This window comes from Odocoileus virginianus, chromosome X (assembly GCF_023699985.2).
Source record: "Odocoileus virginianus isolate 20LAN1187 ecotype Illinois chromosome X, Ovbor_1.2, whole genome shotgun sequence".
In the NCBI taxonomy this organism is placed as follows: domain Eukaryota; kingdom Metazoa; phylum Chordata; class Mammalia; order Artiodactyla; family Cervidae; genus Odocoileus; species Odocoileus virginianus.
The window spans coordinates 17,106,805-17,120,938 of record NC_069708.1 but is presented as its reverse complement, the minus strand read 5'-3'; the positions used below and the strand labels follow the sequence as shown (position 1 = coordinate 17,120,938).

Below are 14,134 nucleotides of genomic sequence, written 5' to 3'. Positions count from 1 at the left end.
TTTGCTCTAGCCCTGAAACAACTTAGTTTTTCAGCCTACTAAATACATTTGTGGAAAACAAGCATAAGTCCATCCACTTCCATTAAAATGTTTACTATCATCAAAGTGTTAAAATGTTATTGGTTATAAAATGTTACTGGTTTGCTATGGATTTTTGCCTTTGGTATTGAGGTGTATGGTATTTGGGGGTGCTTTTAACTTCCCAAGTGGATAGTGGCCTGTGTCAGCAGCTTGGTAGCATAAAAAGGACGTATCTTGGGGACTACCTTCAGTTATTTAACTCACTTATTTCCAACGGGAAAAAAAAAAATCTTCAAATGAATAAAACAATGTTTTATCCACTGCTCAAGCTCATGTGTGATCATCTCTGTTACTTACCTTTATAATAACATGGCTACAGATCAGATTTTCATTCAAATATTTTCAAGCTAAAACGGAAGTTAAAAGATAAAGAAAAGAAATGCAGGGTTTGTGTTACTTTCCCAAACTATCCATCAATGGCTCACTTTCTATTATGGTCAAGCCTTTAAAAAAACACAGGCACTTTTCACATGGCAAAATAAAACAGCAGTACACATGTAGGTGTTTATCAGTTTAGCTGAATGTTCAACTTGCTGATTTACATGGAGTCATGTGAACTTTTCCCATTTCCACCTATTCTATTTCTTTTCTCATTGTTTAGAGGTGTTCATAAGCTTGCAATTTCTTAGAAATAAAAATAGTAATACCTTCAATAGAGTACATTACAATTATTTTGAATACATATATAAATCAAACAGTAATTAACAAGGGGAAAAATTACCTTTTGGATAATCTTCCAATAAGAGGTTGAAGTGACCTAATTGACAAAAGAAATCAGACTCCACTTTTCCTTCAGCTTTTAAGATTAGAGATTCGTAGCAGCGAACAGCCTAGAAAAAAAACACAAACATTTAAGAAAAAGACAAAACCCTAAAATGCATTTCCTTCCTGAGATTATGCATATAATCCTCCACTCAATCACCCAAGAAATCAATATATTTTATTTCTCCCTCAGATACAGCCAATGCATCAATCTTCTAAAATACCTACATGTTTATTAGAAGAGCCATAAGTCCTTTTCCTATCTGTAAGATGGAAATATTTGCCAAAGAAGATAATGAAGGAGCACTTTGATAGCTTTATTCATTAGCTGTAAATCTAAATTTTTACTGTGGTCCGTGTTGATATAAAAAAATATATCCAAAGATGGGAAGAACTTTATTGATTTATGTGAGGATTCACAGAATCTCCAGAGTAATAATAGCTACCATTTATACTGAGGAGCTATTTTTTTACCATAACCTTTACCCATTTAAATTACCATAAACTTTCAATTATCTTCTTAACAATGCACTTCAAACCCACCAACTCTTTAACTCTATTCCAAATTTGACCCCCACTCCAATACATACATATGCACTCACTCTCACTGCTTCTTCCCTGAAGAAAATCATATTTTAAGGATATGATTTGTAATCATATCCAAGAAAGTACAGGGAAAAAATGAATAATGGGAAGAAGAGAATTCTGGAGTTTGACAAATTCCAGTTGTCATTAGCTACACAAGATCCTAGGTAACTTATCCTCTTTGATTTTCAGTTTTAATAACACTCAAAAGGCTGGTTAAAGAATTAAAATGAGAAGACTTCTCTTAAGGGTTCATCACAGTGCTTAGCACTTAATAATTGTTTCTCTACCTTCTACTTAGGTTAAGATAAAAAAACTAACTCTTCCAAGATTGTTTCAGGCATCCAAATAATCTTGTCAAAATTTCCCTCCTGACAGTCTACTTTATAATGTTGTTACATGTTAGTTTTCTGGAGTCGTTAAAAGAAGAAATGTGCATGGCTTCTCAAATGTATGAGTACATTCTCAGGTTTGGTATACAAAAAAAAAATAGTTTCCATTATCAAAAATTCCTTTCACCACTGCTTCAAGAGCTGTTGATGGGATAAGAAAATGTGATGTGGGGCAGAGTACCCACTTAAAATGCCTTGATTTTTCCTCTCCTGTAAAATATAGAGCCTTTGGTGAAGAGTTTCAAAATTTACATCCTAAAATTTATCTATCCAAAGCATATACACAAGTATTTATCAAGTTTAGAGAAGTCTTTCTAAACAAAGCAAATTTGGGAATAATTCTACCATCGTTAAAGTCTAACACTTACTAAAAGGACTGTCTTCCATTCTTATTCTACTCTTACCTATCTACATGTGCATATGTACCAAATCACTGTCACTGAAAACTTATCATTCTGTTTCCCTATAAAAGAGTCTAAATGTTACACTGATATCTCAGAAATTACTATAATTTGGAGGAATGAAATTTCAAGATCCTCTTTAAGTCATATATAATCTGATCTGGCAGATGGTTAGAGAACAAAAATATAATTTACTTCTGCGTTTTTAATAATTTACTTTTGTGTTTTTAGTATCAATCAAATTTATAAAATTATAGAACTATGATAATTCTTAATTTTACACTAAATAAAATGACTTTTTAAAGCTAAAAATGGCATTATAAATAAAGCTAGTTATAGTCTTTGTTTTTTAAACTCTTAGTAAGATATTTAGAAACTTTACTACTCCTCTCTGATTAATTTCTTATGGATGATTAGCATTAACTTTACAATCAAATAAAGTTTCATGGTGAAAAAGCATTCAAGACATAAACATGAAGTTTTAATAATCTGAGCAAAAAGATGGCAACGTTCTATATGGCCTTTTATCACCAAACATTGACGCCACTACCATGATACTCTATTACCTATCTTCCGCTTACCAAAAAACAAAGGAACACATCTACAGTGAGTACTATACACAACTCTGATCATCACAAAACACAACACCAGGTAAAAATGAGAATGAACAATTCACGTACCAATACACTTGGACTTGATGAAGAGATTCACAATAATTTCCAACAGAGCCAGCATGTACCTAAACCTACCAACTAAATGTTGATGGTTGAAGATGATGCTGACAGAGCCAAATATCAAACGAAATGAAGATGAGCAAGAAGGCAGAATAAAGGTTCTAAGCACCCATGTCACCATTTCACAGTGAAACCTCATGAATTTATTTGAAGTGTTTGAGGTAACCACTGACATTAGATACAGGCAAACAATTTTTTTTAAGCATTTAAAGGAAAGTAAATAAATGGAGCAAGTTTCCAAGACTACTAACTCATAAAATAATCTAGAATGAAACAGTATTTTTATAATAAAAGTTTCAATAAAGGGCTAATTGTAAACATAGAACATATGCAGTTAGTTTAGATTTAGAACAAAGTTCAGGCAAACTTCTATTAAGTAAAAATATTTGTTAAAAGGATTACTTTTATATTCTCACCTTTAAAAAAATTTTTTTTTTAATGTGCACAAGTAAAATCCTTCCCTTTCCTCTAGGATTCATAGTACTTTCAGTGTAAGGATACTCAGAAATTTGAATAAAAACTATTTTCCCCAGATCAGCATCATTCAATAGAGCATGTTTTGCAATGACAAAAATGTTCCATAATTTGTGCTGCCCAATATGGTATCCATTTGACATACATAGTCATCAAGCACTTGAAACATGACCAGTGTAAGACAAGCAAATTGTTTAATTATTCCACTTAAATTGCATTTAAATTAGACACGTGGCTACATATACACACATATAGAGACATGGCTACATACAGATGCATAGCTAATGGACAGTGTAGACTAGATAATTTTTAAAGCTTAAAAACAATAAATTCTCAACTCATATGCTAAACACTAAGAAAGCAAAAATGTCTTATTTTTATAAGTGAAAAATCTATTAAAAAATGAGGTATATCTTGTACTAAGGGATGAGCAAAACCCTCCACAAAATCACTTTTAAATCCTATTGCTGTTTAGTTAGGGGCTTACATACCTGTAATCTTTACTACTTACTAGAGAAAAAAAATGAGAAGGAAAACAAAGTTAATCATTAAATACTAGAATCAAATGAGAGTAAAGATTCTCCCAGGCTTCCCAGTGGTGAAGAATCTGCCTGCCAATGCAGAGATGTGGGTTCAATCCCTGGGTCGGGAAGATCCACTGGACGAGGAAGTGGAAACCCACTCCAGTATTCTTGCCTGGAGAATCTCGCAGAAAGAGGAGCTTGGTGAGCTACAGTCCATAGAGTTGCAAAAGAGTCGGACATGACTTAGCCACTAAAAAACAACAAAGATTCTCCCAGATAAGCAGAGAGACTGGATGTCTTCCTCTCACTACAGTGCTAGTATCCACAATGTTCAATATAGTTTGTGCTCGGTAGCTGCTTTGTTTTTATTATTTGAAAAAAATCTCAGAATACTAAGCATTACCCTCTATTTCTAAACTTTGAAAGATTAGATCCCATTAAAAAAAAAAAGATGTAAATAATTTGCCTTTTTATGTTAAGCATTAAAGTACTGTATGATAAGCTTGGTAAGTGCGTAGCTAAAATGAGTTGTTACTATTTTAGAACTGTTAAGTATAGGCAACATCTAAACAATTTTTTTTCCAATCTGAAAGATTAGTACCTGGTAAGTACCTGAAAGATAAGTACCTGAACATACAAATGGTAGAGAAAACTAATGTGCATTTAAATACCTCAGTGGTTTCCTTTTTTTCTTTTTCATTCTTTCTTCTAGCATTCTTCGCGTGCTCAGTCATGTCTGACTCTTTGCAGCCCCATGGACTGCAGTCCGCCAGGCTCCTCTGTCCATTGGATCCTCCAGGCAAGAATACTGGAGTGGGTGGACATTTCCTTCTCCAGGGGGATCTCCTCCACACGTCTCCTGCATTGGCAGGCAGATTCTTTACCACTGCGCCACCTATCTCAACACAGTCCTAGTTTGGTGGTTCCCATTCTGAAGCCCTTCCTCTTCTATCAGGTTCCCAGATGCTTACTGCCTCCCCAACCTGTAAGCTCTGTGAGGGGAAAGGGCCATATCCCAACCATGATCACATGATAGGGACTTAATAAATATTTCTTGAATTAATGAAGCAATGTCATGATATTATTTTAGGTTCTCAAGTGATCTTCTCTTCTTTGTCTTACACTTCCATTCCTTAAGAGCTGCCAGTCAGGATGCTAAGAATTAATCTTAGTAGTTAGTTAAACTCATTCCCATTAGGATATAAATCACTGATATGTTAAATGAACCAATGGTTTTTAAATGAACCAAACTTTTAGGTTTAATATAATAAAAGCAAGCATATAGTTCTGCCCACAGTTGCTAAAAGCAGTCACAGACGTAAAAGACAATTTAGCAGCTGACTACTTACAAAAGATTAAGGAACTGAAGCAGACTACAGGTCAACATGTCATCCATGAAATAGGGCTACTAAAAATGTATTAATGGTCCAAAATAATGAAGCACATTATACTGATCAACAACAATAATCAGCTCACCAAAGTCTGCTCTGACCAGATCTCTAAAATTATGTTTAAGTTCTGTGTGCCACACTTTAACAAGTGGTAACATAAAGAAGGTTATAAGTGTGGTGAAAGATGGATAAACTACCATATGAAAATTATTTTAACTGAATTGAGCTGAGGAGAACCATCAGGGATGCTTTAACTTTAAATATTTTAAAAGCTGTCACTTAGGAGAAAAGATTAACTGCACTCTGGATAGCTCCAGATATCAGAACAATGAATGGGTATAACTAACAAGCAAGTTTAATTCAGTTCAATCAGAAAGGAGTAACACTTAGTGCACCAAAAATTAAATGGGCCACCTTTTGGGGGTTTTTTTTGGCCACACCATGCGGCTGCAGGATCCTAGTTCCCTGACCAAGGATCGAACCAGCACCTTCAGCAGTGAAAGCTCTGAGTCCTAACCACTGGACTGCCAGGAAATCCCCTAAATGGGTCATCTTTCTTTGGCTCATATTAATCCAAAGAATTAAAGAATAAATTACTAAGGTTATCTTTGTGGGGGTAAAAAGGAGACTTCTTACTTTGGATACAATTCTGCATTTTTTAAAGATTCCTTGGGCTTCTCGAATATAAGCACACAATGTGTAATATTATATATAATACATACCAACAGCCAAACAGACATGTGTATATGTAAATGCATCTCTCGACTTAAATCCATGATTGCAGTTTACTCACTTTGAATTTCCAGAATTTCTAAAGAAATACACTATCTTGAACTTCTCCCCCCAAACCATAAAAATGTCTGCTTCATTAATGCTTCTCAGACAGTCTTCTCAGAAATATGTCTCATAAATCAGAATTCTTCCCCTTCCCAGACACTCAGTGATGCCTTTACCTGTTTTTAAAATAACTTAGGAATCTGAAAAGGTTGAAAGTACCTGAGTCTAAACCATTTTTTGAAATTTCAACACACCATATATAAACAAAGTTACACAATTAAAATGATAATCTTAAGTACTATTGATTCTTAATGACATCTATTCTTGAACTTATATATCAGACTTTCATACTTCTCTTTTTAATTTCATTTACTATTTAAGTTAAAATTAACACATGACCAATTCTAAAGGATATGTAGTAAAGTCTCCCAATCCTGATCCAAGCCACCAGTCCCCTTTCCCAGAAGCAACAAATGTAAAAACTTCTTACTATATTAAAGATTATTTTGTGTAGATGCAAGCACACATATTTTTCCCACTTTAGTGTTAATATTTAGATATTTATATGAACAGTGTTTATATAAACTTGCTTCAGATTCTAGGTGTCCTTGATATCCTTTCTCTTCTCCTCTGTTAACAGAACCTCTAAATTTAATTAGACATATGCTGACACAGGATACTGGGGTCCCCAGTCATCATTGTGGGTGTGGCCTGATGATTAAGTTCTGGCCAATGGGATCCCTAGCTGGAAATTACCCAAGTGGTAGAAGCTGAGGATACAGAGCAGGAAAACAGGAGCCCAAGTTCCTGGAACAGTAGAGTTCCTGAGCAGCCCAAAATTGATTACCTCTGAGAATTCTTTTATACAAGAAATAAATGAATATGCAGCCCTCTTTTTTCATTTAAAACAAACAACAAAAAAAAGCAGTCTAATGAAATAATCATTAACACATACCAACAGGATAAATGAAAATTAAAAGAAATCTAGTTAACTAAAAGAACTTACACATCTGTTACTCTACACTACCTCCCTCACTCCAACTTTCAATTAATACCCATCTTTTGCATTAAAACAAAGTCAGTTAACCAAATTTAAGCATATCAACCTCGTTTCTGAATTTCTCAGCCTCTCTGGACTCTGCATTCAGTAAGAAAGTATCACTCAAGAAAATATCATAGCACCTTAAGTACCATTCTTTACAAATAAACTATTGAAAATGCTTTGCTATTGCAAAAATTTTCAGAGAACTACACTACTGAAATCAAACGAGATAATTTCGTACCTCAAGTGCTGATAACTAATATCTGAGCTCTTGATACGTACCATGCACTATTCTAAGCACTTTACATATACTTATTCATTTAGTCCTCAAAATTACTCTATAAGATAGGGAGATCCTACTTCACAGATAGGGAAACTGAGGCATAAAGTAAACCCTGTGCTCAAGGTCACAGAGCTAATAACTAGCAGAAGTTGGATTCAAACAGTAGAGTTCCAGAGCTTGGATCAAGGTGTTAAATTAAGGCCGGGCCTAGGACCTAAAGTCATTTGCAACAAAGAGGACCTGCATAAGCAGCTCTTCCTCTTAACACTCCAACACCCAGTTCCTTCTACAACTCTACCTCACACCAAACACAAAAGCAATACACAAGACCACTGCTTCCTGCTCCCACCATCCCACAAGGAAGATTTAGCCTCAGTTCTTAACTATACTTTCTTACCTTGCCTTATTTTAAATCATGTAAAAAGCAATCATATCCCCTACTCCCCAAAGACACACACAAAAAAACAACAGCAAAATAAAAAAATCAAGTTACCATATTCAAAAGCCACCTGTGACAGAAAAACACTACTGCTCATATGTATAAATGATTATGTATGTATGTGTGTGTGTATACTAAGTCACATCTGACTCTTTGTGACCCCATGGACTGTAGCCCACAGGCTCCTCTTTCCATAGGATTCTCCAGGCAAGAATATTGGAATGGGTTGCCATGCCTTCCTCAAGGGGATCTTCCCGACCCAAGGATCAAACCCGTGTCTTCTGCATTGGCAGGCACTAAGTCACCTGGGAAGCCATTTGCCTTCTACACATTGCTAAAATAATAAATGCACAAAAAAAGGAAGGAGTTATACTTCATTGTGGGGGTGGGGGCATATATTACATTCATTATCATGAGCTCCACTGAAAATAATCAACCTTGAATTTTTAAACTTTTAATATGTAATAGGCACCTAGAATTTATTAAATAAACAATCTCAAAACTAGAAAAACTACAACTCAGTAAAGGACCCTCCCCAAAGATAGTGTTTAAAAAAAAAAACTTCTAATCTATCTCAATATACTCTTTCAGGCTTTTTTCTATGTATACAGTTGTGAATGCAGAACTTGCTGATATGAGGGCCAACCGTATTATGCCATTTTATCTAAGGGAATTGAGCATCTATGGATTCTGGTATCTGTGGGGGTCTTGAAACCAATCCCCCTCAGATATGGAGGAATGACTGTATATGCAAACAGTACAAATCTTCATATACAGTTTGTAAACTATTTCCTTCATTCTATATATCACTAACTGTTTACTGTGTTAAAGTGTATAGATTTACACCAAAATTAACATCTTCACATCATTAATGGTTAAACCATAATTTGTTTCTACTGAAGAGTATCTGGCTGTTAACCAAGTTTTTACTATTATCATTAACCAATGAACGTAATCAATCTGATTTCGGTGTCGACCATCATGGTGATGTCCATGTGTAGAATCTTCCCTTGTGTTGTTGAAAGAGGGTGTTTGCTATGACCAGTGAGTTCCCTTGGCAAAACTCAATTAGCCTTTGACCTGCTTCATTCTGTACTCCAAGGCCAAATTTGCCTGTTACTCCAGGTGTTTCCTGACTTCCTGTTTTTACATTGCAGTCCCCTATAATGAAAAGGACATCTTTTTTGGGTGTTAGTTCTAGAAGGTCTTGTAGGTCTTCATAGAGCTGTTCAACTTCAGCTTCTTCAGCATTACTGGTCCGGGCATAGACTTGGATTATTGTGATATTGAATGGTTTTGCCTTGGAAACGAACAGAGATCATTCTGTCGTTTTTGAGATTGCGTCCAAGTACTGCATTTCAGACTCTTCTGTTGACTGTGATGGCTACTCCATTTCTTCTAAGGGATTCCTGCCCACAGTAGTAGATTTAACGGTCTTCTGAGTTAAATTCACTCATTCCTCTGATGAGATAACTCAGGTAAGGCCCAAATAAATGCAGAGACCAGGTTCATGAACTGGAAGATCTAGTAAGATTAGAACTAAAACCCTAGTAATATTTTTTGTAGATACAGGTGGGCTGATCACAAAAGTTTTTATGTAAAGGTAAATAAACTAGAATAACCAATACAATTTTGGAAAAGAACAAAGTTGTAAGATACACATAACCCAGTTTTAAGATTATACAGTTACACAAATCATGTAAAACCACAAGATACCATTAAATACCTATTTAAATGGCTTTCCCCCCAGTTTTATTGAGATACAAGAAATGTATAACATTGTGTAAGCTTAAGGTGCACAACATGGTGATTTGACGTATGTATACATTGTGAAATGATCACCACAACAAGATTAGGTAGCATATCCATCACCTCACATGGTCACCTGTTTTTGTTTTTTTTTGGTGATGGTGGTAAACAAAAAAAACATTTAAGATGTATTCTCTAAGCAACTTTCAAGTATATGGTACAGTATTATTAACTGTACTCCTGAACATTAGATCCCACAAATTTATCCACTTTATAACTGGAAGTTTGTACATTTTGACCAACATCCCAGCACCCCCCCCCCCCGCCCCCCGGCAAACCAATCTACACTCTGCTTGTGAGTTTGACATTTCTAGATTTCACATATAGCAAGATCATACAGTATTTGTCTTTCTCTGTCTGATTCAATTCACTTAGCATAATGCCCTCAAAGTTTATGAAATTTTTTGAGATAAAATTGGTGTATAATATTACAGTTACAGGTGTACAACTTAAGTGATTCACAATTTTAAAGGCTATAATCCACTTACAGTTATTATAAAATATTGGCTAAATTCCCTGTTGTACAGTATACCCTTACAGCTTATTTATTTAAAGTTCATGAAAATTTTAAAGTATGACAATACCACATGTTAATGAGGAAGCAGAACAGCTGGTAAAAATGCAAAACGGTACAGTCACTCTAGAACACAGTTTGGCAATTAAGTATGAAGTAAAACATACATCTATCACAAGACCCAACTATTGCACTCCTAAGTATTTACTCTAAAGAAGGAAAAACTAACATTCATACCAAAACCTATATATGATGTTTATATTAGCTTTATTCATTACCAGTGAAAACTGGAAACAATATTAAACAAGTGAATGGATAAACTGTGGTACATCTATAATACAGAATTCTGTTTAGCAATATAAAAGAATGAATTAATTGATATAGCACGGATGAACTGCATAGGTATTAAGCTGAGTGAAGGAAGTCAGTCTCAAAAGACCACATGGTGCATATATTTGTCAAAACTCATTGAATACAACATCGTAAATCAGCAATACTTCAATAAAATACTTTTCTAAAAATCTCAAACACCTAAGATAAGTGAAATTAAATAGATGCAAATTATACCTTAACAAAGTTTATTTTTAAACTGTTTAAAGTAAAAAACAGTAACAATATATTGTGGGGTTTATAACATGTAGAAGCAAAATGTATGACATTAATACAAGAGACAAGGATGGGAGAAAAGAAGTATATTCTTGTAAATTCAATACTATGCATGACATGGTATAATTTGAAGGTAGGTATGCTGTGACTAGCTAAAATTAAAAGTCTATAAATTACTACAACTGCTAAGTGTAATATTCAAGGTCAATATACAACTTACATTCCTATATGCCAACAATGTTGGAATTTGGGGGAAATTTTTTTAATGCCATTTACAATAGTACCTCCCGGGCTTCCCTGGTGGCTCAGGGGTAAAGAATCTGCCTGTCAATGCAGCAGACACAGGTTCGATTCCTGGTCCAGAAAGATCACACATGCCACTGAGCAGCTAAGCCTGGGCACTGCAACTACTGAACCCACATGTTGCAACCACTGAGGCCCACAAGCCTAGAACCCACGTTCTGCTGCCAAAGAAGCCACCACAGTAAGAAGCCTGCATGCTGCAATTAGAGGAGTCCCTGCTCTCTGCAACTAAAGAAAAGCCCTTGCAGCAATTAAGAGTCAGCACAATCAAATAAATAAATTTTAAAAATAGTACCTCCTCCTAAAATGAAGTGCTTAAGACATAAATCTAACAAAATACATATAGGATCCATGTGTAGAAAAATCACAAAATGTTGATGAAAGAAATCAAAGGATATCTAAATCAAAGGATATCTAAAGGATATCTATAGACAGAAATACCATGCTCACAAAATAGAAAACATTAATATATCAATTCTCCATAATTCAAGGGAACTCCAATCAAAACCCCAGAAAGTTTTGGATATACCAACAAGCTAATCTACAAATTTTATGGAAAGAAAATGAATCAGGATAGCCAAAACAATGCTGAAAAAGAGCAAGTCAGAGGACTCATATTATCCAATTTCAAGGTAATAAAGCAAGCAACAATAATCAGGACAGTGTGGTATTGAGGAAAAAACAGAGACCAATGGAACAAAATCGAAAACTCAGAAACAGAGCTATGCAAATAAAGGCAACTGGTTTTGACAATATACAAAGATAATTCAGTAGAAAGGGAATTGTCTTCTCCAACCAAAGGTTGTGGGAAAACTTGAAGCCCAGTTGCAAGATAACAACAAAACCTCAACACATACTTAATAAGGTGAAATAAGAATATTTTGAAACCTCAACACATACTTAATAAGGTGAAATAGAACATTTTGAATATATCAGACTCACATGAAGAAAACAAAAATGATCTCAAAAAAAAAAGACAAGCAAAATGTTAAAAACATGTGGGTGACAACTTAGCCATATTTTGTGTTTAAAACATGTCCAGAATTAAAATATTCAACAACAGTGGAATGAAGGAGACTCTAAGAATTTTGCCAAGAAAAAAGAGCATCTATTAGTTAGGCTTTAATCGAGCTTACACATGGCCCAGCTGGTAAAGAATCCACCTGCAATGCAGGAGACACAGGAGATGTGAGCTTGATCCCTGGGCTGAGAAAATCCCCTGGAGAAGGGCATGGTAACCCACTCCAGTATTCTGGCCTGGAGAATCCCAAGGACAGAGGAGCCTGGTGGGCTACAGTCCATGGGGTCACAAAGAGTAGGCTTTAATAAGTAAAAAATGCATGCTCTAAACCCTAAAGCAGCAGTTCTCATTAAAGTGTGGTTCACAGATAACTGGGAGTCTCTGAAAGACTTCTGGGAGGTCTGCTAATGTAAAATTATTTTCATTATAATATTAAAGATATTATTTCTTTTTTATTAAACTATTGACATGCATACTAATGATGCAAAAGTAATGGTGAGTAAAACTGTTTCAGGAAGGGGGACCCTTTCCAGGGCCCAAATGGGGCTCTTGTCTAACACTCAGAAATGAGTTGTCAGAGAAGACACACGTGCTGACAAAGCAAGAGATTTTATTGGGAAGGGGCGCCCAGGTGAAGAGCAGTAGGGTAAAGGAACCCAGGAGAACTGCTCTGCCACGTGGCTCACAGTCGCTGGTTTTATGGTGATGGGATTAGTTTCTGGGTCGTTTCTGGCCACTCAGAGTCCTTCCTGGTGGCACATGCATTGCTCAGCCAAGATGGATGGCAGCCAGGAAGATTCTAGGAGGTAGTCGGACATGTGGTGTCTCCTTTTGACCTTTCCCAAACTCTTCCAGTTAGTGGTTGCTTATTAGTTCCAATTTCTTACCAGGACCTCCTGTCCTAAAACAACTCTTGCAAATGGTTACTATGTTGCCTGGTCAGGGTGGGCAGTTTCAGTCACTGTGCTTCCCCTAACAAAACTACTGGCACCTCTGCAGGAGTCAAGGCAGACACACCAAACTTAACTTGAAATTACATACTCTTCACCACCAAGCACGTACAGGGTTTTTAAACAAACACTTATAGGGTTTTTTAAACAACAGTTTCATATAAATGTTCTTAATGAAATAGTAAAAATCATTTCATTAAAAGTCACCCCTTGAGCACACATTGTTTTTAATAACCTGTGTTGGCAAAAAGCATTCTCCATATTGAAATACAACAGCTACACTGACTAGTTAAGTACATGAGTGACTGTTTCAGTTATAAACTGAACTAGCTTCTTCTTCATGCAACACCATCTTTTACTCAAAAGAATGACTGACAAACTACGTTTACTCAGACTTATGTACTGGAAGACATTTTCTCAAAAATGAATGAAAAGAGTCTGTCATTTCAAGAAAAGCAACAAACAGTAATTTGTTGCCAATGATCAAACTTGAGATTTCTAACAAAAATCAGAATTTTGGAAAACTTTAACTCCACAGAGAACTTGACAGCTCCCCAAAACTTAAAATGTTTTTCTGATGAGATTGGTGGTAATATTAATGAATACCGTTATTTGATGTTTTATAATAAAATGTATTGACTTCTGTAATAATTGGAAGTGCTCTCCTTTTTCTTCCTTCATGCTCACTGAACTGCTCCCAAGCAAAATGTTACCATTTGTGATTTTCTAATCCACTAACATGTCCTCCCTACTATTCAGGGGCTACTATTCATTTCAGTATCTATCAAATAGAAAACAAATCTTACAATGTAAGACAGGGAGAAAGGGAGTATATGGTATATTCTAAGCAATATCTTACTGAGTAAAAAACTCAACCAAACTCTTTCTCCTCTTTGGACAAATCTGACCCTGGGTTAACTAGTTCTTCTAAAATCTGATAGAGGTGGAACTAGTTAACTAGTTCTTCTAAAATCTGATAAAGGTGGAATGTCAATTGTGTTACTAGCAACACTGGTTATGCTAAACATTACCCGATTGATGAAATA

General features: G+C 35.3%; 1 protein-coding gene across 15 annotated transcripts in view; it reads right to left on the bottom strand.

Moving 5' to 3' along the window:
• KDM6A (lysine demethylase 6A) overlaps positions 1 to 14,134 on the bottom strand; it is a 179,744-nt gene that overhangs the window by 123,281 nt on the left and 42,329 nt on the right. For all 15 annotated transcript variants that reach the window (XM_070461821.1, XM_070461816.1, XM_070461817.1 and 12 more), the window contains exon 3: positions 803 to 911. In XM_070461821.1, the coding sequence (XP_070317922.1) occupies positions 803 to 911 (109 nt within the window). The remainder of the gene's footprint in view (positions 1 to 802; positions 912 to 14,134) is intronic.